General features: G+C 38.6%; 2 protein-coding genes across 7 annotated transcripts in view; both read right to left on the bottom strand.

The window, feature by feature from the left end:
• si:dkey-151g10.3 (serine/threonine-protein kinase WNK1) overlaps window positions 1-971 on the bottom strand; it is a 48303-nt gene extending 47332 nt beyond the window's left edge. For 5 of the 6 annotated variants that reach the window (XM_041800187.1, XM_041800190.1, XM_041800191.1 and 2 more), the window contains exon 1: window positions 443-970. The gene's annotated coding sequence lies outside the window, so the exon portion shown is untranslated. Of the gene's footprint in view, window positions 1-442 lie in introns of all 6 variants that reach the window. The other variant, XM_041800192.1, reaches the window with a different exon arrangement.
• A 1558-nt stretch (window positions 972-2529) lies between these two features.
• fam3a (FAM3 metabolism regulating signaling molecule A) lies at window positions 2530-13939 on the bottom strand. Its single transcript, XM_041798751.1, has 10 exons — window positions 13636-13939; window positions 13043-13073; window positions 12846-12953; window positions 12425-12448; window positions 12209-12332; window positions 11802-11860; window positions 11660-11710; window positions 11456-11540; window positions 8201-8327; window positions 2530-3797 (listed from the first exon to the last, which is right to left on the bottom strand). Exons 2-10 carry the CDS (start codon window positions 13053-13055, stop codon window positions 3699-3701), a joined length of 690 nt encoding a protein of 229 aa, XP_041654685.1. The 5' UTR covers window positions 13056-13073; window positions 13636-13939; the 3' UTR covers window positions 2530-3698.
• Window positions 13940-13999: the final 60 nt, after the last annotated feature.

The following is a 13999-nucleotide window of genomic DNA, read 5'->3' as shown; positions in this document are numbered from 1 at the left end:
GCAGACAGTATTACGTGCAGCCATTGGCTAGCTGGCAGCTCAGCTGACTTTAGAAACGCCATGCAAACGTTGAAAGACACAAGAGTACAGTCACAGTACAGGGCGAGAGCACGGTGACTGACACCAACACAAATCAAATACTCCCAAACCTCCTGGCCTTTGGTGCCCCGAGCGCAGGCAAATCATTCAAATGATGGGCTGAACAGTTGTTGTCTGAGGGCCTGTCACATCTTCACTGTCCGCAGCTCTGCACTTGACTCCTGTGTTTTCACACAGCATCATTTATTTTGAAAGAACGCAGCCGTAGAACATAAATACCTAATGAGCCTTCTCGTAGAGCTTACACAGACTGACGGGATAACAACAATGTCACACTAAGCACCACTGTAATAAAATTACACTGTTAATTTTGATTCAAAAAAATACAAAACATATTACTTACCAAAATGTGACATCGTAGCTCGTCGGTTCAAAGATAAATTTGCTTCAAAACGAGTTGCTCAGCCCAGTTTGCTAGCTAACTCGTTGATAACTGGATTCTTTATTATTCCTATTGCTTTATAAAAACGGCAGTAACGCGAATTACACTGAGCTTCTGGCCAAAAATATCGTACATCCGCTGAAAAATATATATTTACACACAAAGCTTTAGAAAAAAATCCGTTTTGCTCCTTTCTTTACATTTTATGCGCTCGCCGCGGTGTTATCGGCTTGAAAATCCCCACCGGAGTCGTCGAGGCTCGGTGAGCGACAGGCACAGAGCACTTGGTGTCCGCGGTCCGGTTCAGACGATGTTAGCCGTTGGTTTACCGTTGGTTTGCAGATTTCCCCTTTCGCTGCTCGGTTATACTAGTCCGACCTCTGCGACCGGCCATTCATGTGAACCCGAATATTATCGGTAACTTATGTACATAATTTACAACGCACGAGTCCAACGGCCTTCAGCAGGTTCTCGTGAGTACTGAGCGCGCTCTGTCTGCCCGTGCTCACTTGCCACAGGGCTCATCATCATCCTGTGGACGCGCGAGTGCGGCAGTTAGTTTACTCCGCCACGAGAGGGGGCAAATGATACGTGTTTATTTCAGCGGCCTGTTGTGATGCCTGAATGCTGCTTTTAAATACTTCAAGGAAACGTCAGTTCCAAAACAATACGTTGAAGCCACATAATCATTTGATCTTTTATTATTTACTTAATAATGAATGTAAAGGAAATTGTAACAGTTTAGAGTTAGACCGGTAGAATATCGCTTTAATACTGCTTGTTGCTTAGATGTATTGTAAAGCAAAGTATAGAAGTAAATTTAAAAGAATACACTTGTCAGACGCATTGATTCACAGTTTGGTCTTTGTAAAGTCCATTTTACGAATTACCTTTTCAAGTTAAATAAAAAAAATACATTCTGTCGCTTTGATGCCTTAATTTCTGTTAAAGTAGACTAATTTTCTTACCTTGAACCCAATTTTGGACATGAAGACATTTAAAGGAAAAATATAGTACATTTTTGACACTTGAAGTCCATATAAAGGCCTGAGCAACAAACTACATCAACATTCTGACTTATTTATAGACAGAGAGTAAACCTCAAATTCCCCACCACGGTTAATATAATTAACCAAAATTAACTAAGTAATTAAGACCGACATATGAAAATAATTTTAATTAACTGAAACTAAATAGAAAAAAAAAGTTTTACAAAAAAGTACAACTGTATTGTGTGCTTACAAAACTAACTAAAATAAAACAGATAAAATTCGGGGCATATCTCCTTAGTTTTAGTCTTTGACCATAGTATATTGATTGACATGTATATCCAGGCCTGGGGAATGTAGAATGGCCTGATTTGATTAAGGAATAGTTCCCACAATGATAATTTTTGGTCTTGGGCAATATAACATGAACTTAAAACAAAATTTAGAAAGAGTGTAGGAAAACCTATTTTAATGGGTTCTTTAAAATGTATTAAGTTAAAGCCCTTTTGATTCTCAGCCACGACATCTGATAACATGAAAACTGTGCACTTATGTAAATTAGCAAACAAGCATTAAAAACTAATCAGAACTTAACTGAAATTTTAAAAAGCCAAACCGTGAAAACAAAATAAAATAAAAATTAATGAAAAATTCAAGATTATTTCACCTTGTTCCCCACAATCCATGTAAACAATCAACTTATCCAAACAAATACAACGCAAGTGGACCATTTTCCAAGCAACACTTGAATGCAACACAACTCATTTAAATGGAACAATGAAATTTAACGTGTTTTTTCAATACGGTTTCGGTCGTCAAATTTCGCGAACATGACGATTGTATGCGTGACTACGGTCACTTTGAAGCCTGAAACCTTCTTCTTGCAGTCTGTAGTGATTATCCAAACGGTGGCATATGCTCAGGAAAGCAAATGCCTTGAGCAGGATGAACTGACTAACCCCAGAGAGTCTTGGGCTTTTGTCGCCCTCTGGTGAATTTCTTCAAGCACGCCAGTTTACTCAAGACTAGCGGTAGAAAATAAAAGGAGGAAAACAAAAAAAAATTCAGACATTTTTATTTCATCAGTATGTAACAAAGTAAAGACAAACTGTAACGCTTTGGGGAAAACTGTTACACATAGAAGCTAACATAATTCTGACAAAGCATTTAAAATTGACCTCAAAACATATATTTAAATGATATATATTTATTTTTATACATACTCTAAACGTCAGGTTTACAAGAGACCCCCTGGCAACACGCAACTTTTAAAAATAACATACATTAACACATTTAAAGTGAATCCTGAAAAAAACAGTACTCAGTCAAAATATGCTTACAAGCTGAGATAACATTAAAACTAAAGGCAGTGTTTTGGAAGAACCCCAATGTTGAACATGTTGTATTTTCTGATAAAGTGTTAAAATAAATAAACTTATTAAAAAGAAAAATGACCTAGGCCAATGTCATATAAAGAAGTCTGTAAACATTTGGCAAGCAACAACTGCAATGCATTAAGTTCTAAGAAAACAATGGCAGCAAGCACTTAGCGCAACAATGAAATATGTATCACAAGATAATATATTAACAGATTTCAATATAAAATTTAACCAACTCCTGTTGTTTAGAAGGAAGTTTTAACAACTAGTGTACCTCAAACATTTTTCCTATGCTAATGTGGATTAGGGTTTCCAAAGCCTTAAAGCAAAACCAGTTCAGAGTGTCTTTTGTCTGCTGAACACAAAATGTGCAAGTATTCAACGCTTCATATTCCTGTTGCTGAAGAATATTGACACCCTACAGGCAGCCTTGCACAAAGGAAACATATCCATTTCTAACAACAGCTTTGAAAAACCATGTCCAGCTGTTTTCATTCATGAGTCGTAGTTACACTTTGGTCATCAAGCCTTTGGCTTCTCAAGTTTCCCTTAACCCAGCACAAACATTTTCCCAGATCCTACAGCAAAACTTCAGCTCAAAAATGGCTCACAAAGCTTCACACAAAAATCCTGCACAAGTTCCAGCAATTTTAAATAGAATCCATCCCAAGACAATCTTTGCTGTCAGCTCATACCTCTGCAACAAGAGGGAAAATATAATGTTGTTTGTAGCCTAGAGATAGTTCCAGTCATTGGGCAGTTTCATGGCTTTCTGACAGTCATTTGGATCCACTGCTCCACCACTCCAGCTGGTACTATGCTGTTAACGTGAGAGAGTACCAGGCAGGATCAGCCCTCCAGTGGGGGACGGAGGGGAATACAGCCATCCATCTCTAGAGACTCGGGCCAGCCTTCATACTTGTTGCTGCTCTTGCTGTTCTTCATACGCTGATGGGAACAAACACAGGCAAACACAACAGTTGTTTTAAAAAATACAGCCAGGATCGGAATCCTGCGTCCAACAGTAAAAATATACAGATTTAAAATAATAAATGTTTACATTTGGAAGTTAAAGCCTGTCTTCTTTGTTTGGGTAACAGATTTGTTGATGTGACCTATCGTTTATCTTTATTTATGACGGTGTTTACCTTCATAAAGGTTTTTAGTTAAGGTTTTTTTTTTTTTAAGTAGGCCTTAAAAGAGCTGCAACTGGTCACTAAAGAGCCACATGTGGCTTGAGAGCTGCGGGTTGGGTATCACTGATCTACAGCTTTAGATCAAAAGGAATTTACAGTTGGAGTTTTTATTGACTTATCTAAAGCCTTCGACACTAGACCACAGCATGTTATTGTCAAAGCTAAAGGCTTATGGGGTATCTGGTGTTGAGCTTGATTGATTTGAAAGTGACCTGCTTAACAGCAAACAATATGTTGTTTGGAACGGAGCTAAATTCTCATACAGTAATGTACAGTGTGGAGTTCCACAGGGCTCCATACTGGGCCCACTTCTATTCCTTATATACATCAATGACTTACCTTTAATATCAAATGATGCCTTTTTTATTTTATATGCCGATGATACAAACATTTTCATCACAGATAAAAATGAACATAAATTGATTGCTCGAATGAACAGTGCTTTAGATAGGATTGACTACTGGTTCAAGTGCACCTACTCAGGGTGGAATGCTCATACTGCTCAATTATTTCAAAGCCTGCCAATATTTTTATATATTTTTTATATATTTCCTTCATAATTTACTTCCTGAATCTTTCAATGACTTTTTGTGACTAGGTCTGATATCCACCATTATGATACCAGATCAACTGATCTTCTCCATAGTCCATTCTACATAACCAGCCTTGGACAGTTTTCAATCAGGTTCAGAGACCCAGTAATCTGGAACACTTCTACAGTCACACTTCTATTTCTGCCTTCAAAAGAGATCTTAAACAAACGCTTTTACTGCATATAGCAATTTTTAAGTGCATCGTACTACGGCACAAAAATTGTTTTCCTGTAAACTGTATTATGTTCCTGCTTTTGACTTTGAGAATATGAATTTGTTGGCCTTTTTCCTCCTGACAAGATCTAGCAAATGTTCATATTTAATATTAGGTGGGACCCTCTTATAAGCCCTTAGGGGTTTCTTTTGTCCCACCTGTGCATTTAATATGCTCATGTATTTCTTTGTATTATCTTAATCTTCTTTCTTTTGCACAAATAAAAATAAAAAATGTGTTTTCAGATTATTGCTGAAAATAAGATCTGTGTCCAATAAAAGTTTATGAAACTTATACGTTTTGTTCATACAGATAAGTTTAATAAATTGATAATATAAGCAACATATCTGGTTCATTAATCTAACTGACGAAAGTAAAAAGCTAATAAAATGCTATCATCGCCCAAGTGAACGGCAGGCTCAGTTTCCACGCTGTGGATGATTTCGGATAGTCTTCCTGATAAACGCTGTAGTCCTAAACTACTTTCACACTGCCTCTCTTTTCCGTGTCTGTTACGCCTTCGTTCCACAACGCCGTTCTGTATGAAAGCGACAGTTCTGCAATGGGGGGGTCGATTTCGCCCACCTCTGATCCCAAACATTTCTGCAACAAGTGTGAAAGGACGTCATGGCATTCTGCAAGGTGAGTGTGCGCTGCTGTCTCCATAAACAGGAGATTTTAAAACCAGTGTGGTTTAATCAAGCGGCATTTCATCAGAGAAAACAGCAGAATAATGTGGATTAACTGGAGAGACTGTGAGGTTAGAGAGCTGATCACACTCTGTACAGGAGAGGAGAGAGCAGACACATCTCTGCTCACAGCAGCGTCTGAAAAGTTCCATGATGTGTTCAAGTGAGCTCGGTACTCTGAAGTTTCCGACCTCTGACGTAAATACTTGCACTATGACAATGCTTAAAGTAGGGCCTCCAAATCAGAAACATGGAGGAAAAAAACGTCTATTGGATCTAATCGATCAAAATGAATGTTCATGTTATTTTCCCTGTATTTCATTTAGAAAATACAAAGTTTTGAACCGAGAAATCCAGAGTTTTGAGTTTCATTGAAAGCAGCAGCTCAGGCAGCGGCTGCCATCTGATTACGGGATGCAGGGGTGTGTATGTAAGCTTGGGCGTGCATGGCTCCGTTACACCTTTGTGTGAATTGCTCGTTGAGGAACAGAGACGGGCATTCCTTTTCGCCTTTATTGCAGAATCTATGTGTAAAAACGGCACTAGTGAGCTGTCCTTTAACAACTGCTTTTGTAAAGGCGTGAAAAGATACATAATTCAAAGGTGGGGCACGTTTTAGATGTATTTTATGTTGTAGGAAAAAACGTTAAACTCTCTTGAGCTTGTGTTCACCACCGACCTTATTTCAGGCATTTAACGGAGAAAACAGTCAAAAATCCCATAGAATTTCAGACAAGGGAACCAGATGTGATAATATGCTAACTCACCTCTGCGTTTTAGGAGTAATTCCAGCACCACTCTATTAGTCTCCCCCTTGACCTCAGTCCACATATTTTCCCTCACCAATTTAAACCCCGCCAGGAGAGAGGTGAAAAATTTTTCTAACTGTCTAAATCTAAAATTTAATCACGTGTAGATCTTTTTTTTCACATATTGACAGCAAATAATATCTAGTGTGTTAAGACACAAAGTTTGGATTTCGCCTTACAGGGTCTTTTAAGGGATATTTCAGTATTTTTAAAGTTGGGTTGTATAAGCTTGGCAAAAGTAGTGTCATTAAACCAGGTGTATGCTGTGCGAATTCTACCCGATTTTGCCACAAATTTTAGGGGCACGATTCACTTGGAAGTCGCACCGCTTTTCAGCCGGATTGTGCTTTTTGATATTTAGAAATAAATAGCTATAATTCAGAAGTTTTAAGGTTATATAACATTTATTATTGCATATTATTTACACACAAAAGAACCGAAAATGGGTACTGTTTTACTGTACCAGTTCAAATGTGAAAGGTACCCATCCCTAATGACTGGATATGATTTCAACCTCAGTGTGTAAGAATTTCTCAGAGGAAACTCCACAGATTTTGTCACAGTCCGTACCTACTTCACAGTGTGAGCACTCATCGTGCACCACCATCAGACCGTATAGTGTGAGCACATAAATTGGGTATGCTGGTCGTGTGTCATGAGCGATTCATTTGCACAGTATGAGGTGACAATCAGCCACGACTGCCAGAGTCGGCTTGAAATTGCACAGTGTGTGCCTGGCTCACAGCAGATACAGCAGCAGATTGGTACAGCTGCTTTAACTTAGTTACTCGTTTCCTCTGACAAAACCTACAGACTCAAACAGCTGTTTCAGATACACTGAGGCAGAAGAGCAGATAGCCAGTAGCCAAAACTCACATTAGTGCCAATCACAGAGGCTTTTAGGGTGAAAAATAAAATGTTTAAAAAATTTTGAAATAGTGTACAATTGATTTTTGGCCCATTTCTTACCTTAAACTGGCTACATTACATAGAGCTGCTGTACCCATCTGCTACACTGTGTAGCTTGACTTCTTCTAGCACGTCATCGATAAAGGACCAACGAGCTCTAAAATGACTGGAGGCTAATGGTACTACTACTGCAAAGTACCTTATTCAACCCAACTTCAAAAATACTGAAAAATCCTTTAAGTTCATGTCATAAGCTTTGATAATCTTTGAGTCCCTATTTTGGACTGGCAAAAAAAAAAATTATCACGTGAGAGTTGAACTTGTTTTATGAATTTTCTTTTAGGTAATTGGCTAACATCTAGTGTTTTCAGAGCAGCATTACTACAATCACTGCAGAATAGCATCAGTTCTGTTGACAGATATAGGTCCTACCATGCAGGTGCTTTCAAAATGACATGAAATGAATAGTCACTATCGCAATATTTTAATTAAACTGTGCTTATATACATCATCTTCAATACACACACAACCTCAAGTGGTCAGGAAAAACTAGTGTATAATGACAAACAAATCACTGCCACTTAGGACTTTATTCAAAAAGCCTCTTCTAATATTTTGCATATTTGAAAGCAACACTAGCAGAACAAACACACTGTGTACAACAGTTTCCAAAGTCACTCTCGAAATAAACTTACTTTGCCTACCTTCATCATTACACAACTTTCCCCTGTGATACAGGAATCTAATTTGAATTTATAAGTATTCTGTAATATATCATCAAATTGTCTGTATTATGACACTACTGTAATCGAAATTGAAAAATACACCAGATGTACTTTTAAATGGAGGATGATATATTCTGTCACATCTGTTCTCAGGTAAGTGTTCTTAGTTGCTAGTGACTGATGATTTCCCCCCTTAGCTTGCATTTAGAGACATACCTGCTCAAAAGGACTCTTATTCTCGATTCCCTTTGCTCCAACAAACACCCAGCTGTCTCGGAAAGCCAGCTCCTTCACTGCCTGGCTCCCGAGCTCCTCGAACAGTCGTCGAGACTCATCATTCATCCTAGAGAAACATTGGTGGGTTTATGTGTGTTAAGGCAGAGTATTCAGGGAATATTTGGACCCAGTTCACTTTTTTTTTTGAACAACTTTCTTGTGTTGCGGCATGATGCCACTGTTATAAAAAAAAGTTGTTTATTAATCTACACTCACGACATAGTGAAAACAGAATTCTAGACATTTTTGCAAAATTCTCAAAAATACAAACATCACATTTACAATTGTATTCAGAACCTTTGCAAAGACACTTAAATTTAGCTCAGGGTTCTCTAATTCTTTCAGTCTTTGTTGAGATGTTTCAATGCCTCGGTTTGAATCCACCTGTGGTGAATAAAATTAGGGCAGCAAAGGAGGGGGGTTGACTGGCTGCTCAGTGTGACTAAGGTGCTTCAATAGTAAACCAAAACTGGATGCTCTTGGAAAACAGGGGGAAAAACTGTCCAAAAAGTAAGAGAAAACCAGGCACTCCAAACACAAAAAGTGCAAATGAGGAAGGAAATACTAAAAAGTCTTTATTATAATGGCCAAATCATTAAAAAGCCATCATGTTTCGACCAAACCGGTCTTCGTCAGTGCTAACAAACATTTGTGGTGTAGTCGCAACTCTATGTAGGCTACAGCCAATGAAGGCAGTCACGTGAATCAGAGAGAAGCGAAGCCAAGTACACCGCTTTCCACATAATTAAATGACATTTTCTCTCTTATTTTCCAAAATATTAATGCAAATGACAGTCAGTGTATTTTTCATCAGCCATTAGAGCATAATTCAAATGTTTTTGAACAAACTTCATGATGATAACCGTAATTTTTTTTTAAATAAAAACCCCAAAATGCACTTTTCCACATTATTAAGCATGACAGAGTTTTAAAACATTTTTTTGGTTGTAAAGAACTGAAAATGGTCATTTGTTAAATTTGCAGCATTAGGGGGTCATATTTACTGAAATCAAAAGCTATTTTAATCAAAAACTTCATAACAGGCAAAGTTACATGTTAACACAAAGGCCACTTCTTTGAAATCACCTTCACAATTCTTGCATCCATTGAACTTGTGAGTTTTTGGAGAGTTTCTGCATGAATTTCTTTGCAGGATGTCAGAATAGCCTCCCAGAATGGCTGTTTTAATGTGAACTGCCTCCCACCCTCATAGATCTTTAGCTTGAGGATGCTCCAAAGGTTCTTAACAGGGTTGAGGTCAGGGGAGGATGGGCCCCACACCATGAGTTTCTTTCCTTTTATGCCCATTGCAGCCAATGACACAGAGGTATTCTTTGCAGCATGAGATTGTGCATTGTCATGCATGAAGATCATTTTGTTACAGAAGGCACTGCTCTTCTTTTTTACCATTGCAGAAAGTGGTCAGTTAGAGACAGACTCTGTATGCTTTGCCGAGGTCATTTTCACACCTTCAGGGACCCTAAAGGGACCTACCAGCTCTCTCCCCATGAATCTGGCCCAAAACATGACTCCGCCCCCTCCTTGCTGACATCACAGCCTTGTTGGGACATGGTGGCCATCCACCAACCATCCACTACTCCTCCATCTGGACCATCCAGGGCTGCACAGCACTCATCAGTCAACAAGACCATTGGAAAATGAGTCTTCATGTATTTCTGGGCCCACTGCAACCGTTTCTTCTTGTGAGCACTGGATAGGGCAGCTGAATAGTAGGTTTATACACGACTACAAGCCTTTGGAGGATCCTGCACCTTGAGGTTGGTGGGACTCAAGAGGCACCAGCAGCTTCAAATACCTGTTTGCTGCTTTGTAATGGCATTTTAGCATCTGCTCTCTTAATCTGATGAATTTGTCTGGCAGAAAACTTCCTCATTATGCCTTTATCTGCATGAACCCGTCTGTGCTCTGAATCAGCCACAAATTTCTTCACAGTACGTTGATCATGATTAATTTTCGTAAAATATTTAATGTTTTCATTCTTTGTCCAAGGCATTACACAATTTGACACTTTCCGGCAGCAGAGAGATCCTTTTTCTTTCCCATACTGCTTGAAACCTGTGGCCTGCTTAATAATGTGGAAAAGTGCATTTTGAGGTTTTTATTTACAAAAAAAAACGGTTATCATTATGAAGTTTGTTCAAAAACATTTGAATTATGCTCTAATGGCTGATGACTTGAAAAATACTCTTTCATTTGCATAAATATTTTGGAAAATAAGAGAAAAATGTCATTTGCTTAATAATGTGGAAAGCAGTGTAAGAGTCTTCACACAGGGCTCACTAATTTGAGATGATCTGGAAAGGCACACACCTCTCTATAGAAGACCTCACAGCTGACAATGCACATCAGAGCAAACAAGGCACAGATCTATAGAAGGCTACAACAAGTTTTCTGCTGCACTGAAGGTTCCCAAGAGCACAGTTGCCTCCATGATTCTCAAATGGAAGACATTTGGAACAACCAGGACGCTTTCAATAGCCGGTCAGCAAGCCAAACTGTGGGATTTGGGGAGAAGGACCTTGGTAAGAGAGGTGACCAAGAACCTGATGGTCACTCTAGGCTCCCGCGTTAGCTTTAACCACTTTGTAAACATTCGATTTAACCTGTAAGGCCTTTGTAGAGAAGCAACCAGTTTATTATTGTGCTTAATCTCATATACATGAAGACAGTAAGTAGTCAACAAGAAATGGACAAGCCACTTGATGTTATTAAAATGAAAAATGTAGTATTGATTCCTTGACCATAAAGTATATTTTCACCCACATAGGCTTTTGTATTTTAATGTTCATTCCTGACCGCTATGCTTTGGCAATTTTGAAGGCTGATAAAACACTCCTAAGACTTTTACTTCATCATTTTACTTCTGCTGCACTTCAATGCTATTTTACAATGCTATAATATTTTGAAAATACTAAAAGCTAACATAGTCAAGGCAAAAATGGAGTCCATTATTATGTATAAGGTGTTAATGGGAAACTGACAGCTACTGTTATTTAACAGGCTATCCTCAGAAGCAGTGGCACGTATTATTTTAGTCTTTCAAATTTTGTCCAAAGTTAGAATAGGTCTTTAAACCCTGCTGACAGCTTATCTGTGAAAATTGCTTTGAGGTGCATCAAAGGGGGATGGAGAAGGGTGCTGGACTGGAACTGATAGCAAATTGTGAATTCTTACTTTGTAGCTGCATCATCAAAGGAAGCCACAAAGACGAGAGTTCCTTCATGGAGCGGCCGGAGAAACTTCAACAGGTCAGAAACATCTGAGAAAAAAAACAGCATAGGAGCTATGAACTGCAGTTTACAGCTTCTTATCACCCAGCAATACTGTATGTACCAGATGTGAAATATATACTATGCATTAGTGTCTGGTTTGAATTACCTCCTGCCCACATATCAAAGGTCTTTGTTTCCAAAAGCTCTCCTGTCACCCCTGGAGCAAGAGAAACCAGTAAGATGTCAAAAAAAGGAAACAAATACATGTAATGTGGTTGGCTTAAAAAGGAATAGGATGATGCTCCTACCATTGACCAAAGCAATGTTTAGTCCCCGACCTACATTGTTCTTGACACTGCTCACTAACCTGCAAACAAAAACAAACGAAGTTGAAGAACTTGAGGGGAGCACACCCCTGTTCAATACATAAGACTTGACTAAAACACTTCTACATACACACTGCCTGGTACTTGAGAATGAACAACAAATGTAAAATGGACAAAGACTACACACAAAAACAAGAGAACTGGGGGGAGAGACAGACTGAAACAATACTTGCATTCAGCTCCCCAGACAGACTTGGAGGCCTTGTTATGACAGCAAAGAGAAAAAAAAGAACAGAGTGTGAAACCCCCAAAAAATAAAAGAGGAGTGAGACAGCAGGGAGACAAAGACATACATGAACAGAAAAGATCTGGAAAGCTCTGAATCTCACATCTTGTCCTCCAGGCATATTTTGGGCCCAATGACGTTGGCAGCACCGGATACCAGGCGGAAAGCCAAATGTTTTGGGGGACAAGGAGCTGTGAGACCACATTTATACCGTCGAGGGCGGGGTTCTGCAAAAAGATGGGATACAGTAGTCAGAGGGAGACAGTAAAGGATGCAATGGGACAGTTAACAGAGAGATCATACATAATCTTGTACTTACCTGGAGTTGGTTCCTCACTTGCTCCTGAAAAAGGACACAAATTTTCAGACTTAAATCGGGTCAGGTCATAGCAGTAAGGCTTTGTTTGATCTAGTTACACATAGACCATTTACTGAACACCCATCAAGGTAGCAGAAAAAAAAAACTTATAGCTCTTGCTTAGAGTTTCCTCAAATATTTTTTCCTTTATTAACTTTTCTATAATAAAATTTAACAATAACAAGAATTAAAAATATTGTCCATTCATGTTGCTCTCAATGCGCTTTTCTTCACAGGACAAAGACTTCAAAACTTTAACAATTTACAGTTGAAGTTATGTAAGACAGACTGATTCCTCCTATCATATTTAGGACAGTAGAACCAAAAAAAGGGGTTTGATAAGTTACTCTTATTCAGTCTTTAAATAAACTATTTCTCTTACCACTGAAGAAAAACCTCACAGACAAACCGCCTTCCCCTCCAAATAAGGAGTTTGCCAACAGCCAGGTGAGTCCTATCAATAACAGCACAGCCACAGCTCTGATTGGCCCTGTCAAGATAAACAGGAAACACCTGTTCAGGCTGAATACAGATTGGCCAGAGATAAATGAATTTAAACCAAAGGAATTCAGAACAAACCTGTTAATCTCATATTCACCCTTTCATAGACCTGGAGAGATGCATTAAGAATAGCATTGTTAAATGGGAATGAGTGACTATCAGTAAAGAGTTCTCCAAATATTAAAAAACGGCCTTTGTCAATAAAAAGTGCATTGAAAGTGGTCAAAATTATCTTTAATTCATCATGGCAGAATGTATAAACAAAAGTGCAGTAAAAAGAGGTTTAAATATGGAATAGCAGACACCGGTTACGTCCAAGGGAAAACTCATTCATGAACTAGAAAACGTAGAAAATCAAACCTAATTTCATTACGTGGTTTAAAACTTGCAAATACTTATTTCATGTACCTATGATGAAATTAATACTGTAAATCGATATGGGAATGAGTAAACAACCTCAAAGGAAACCCAAGTAAATAATCCACTACAATGTTATTTTACCAAATCTTTACCGTGAGCTTTCACTGTTTTACAGTAGTATTGCAATGGGGCACTGCAGAAATGAGGTTGAAGTGTTGACATAGACCAGAATTATTTCGAATACAAAGAAATAAAAAAATAAAATAATTAATCGCTCATATGTACTTAGAAATAGAAGCAACAGGTCTTACTTGCTCACGCTTCAGGCGAGTGTTGCCTTTTCTCGGTCTCCTGTCCTCGGATGTAATGAACGATAGCGGAGAGCTGTTGCTCCTGCCACTCGGGACTTTGACTATTTCTTTCGCTGTTTCCTCATTGAAGCTATCTTTTCTGGTATCAACAATGTTTTAACGAGAAGACATACTCCGGACACTATGTCTGTTCTACCACTTACATACGTTTTATAATCCCGCTTTAACGAGGAACATGGGGGGAAAAATATGTTCGGTTTATCCCATCTGGTTGTCTTCCGGATATACTGCCAACCCCCAATCCATGACCATTCAACTGAGCCTGCGCGAGGAGCGTCATGTGACTAAACATTAATCATCACTG

Source organism: Cheilinus undulatus, linkage group 11 (genome assembly GCF_018320785.1).
Source record: "Cheilinus undulatus linkage group 11, ASM1832078v1, whole genome shotgun sequence".
NCBI classification, from domain to species: Eukaryota; Metazoa; Chordata; class Actinopteri; order Labriformes; family Labridae; genus Cheilinus; species Cheilinus undulatus.
The sequence above is the reverse complement of the archived record's forward strand: the minus strand, read 5'-3'. Positions and strand labels throughout refer to the sequence as shown.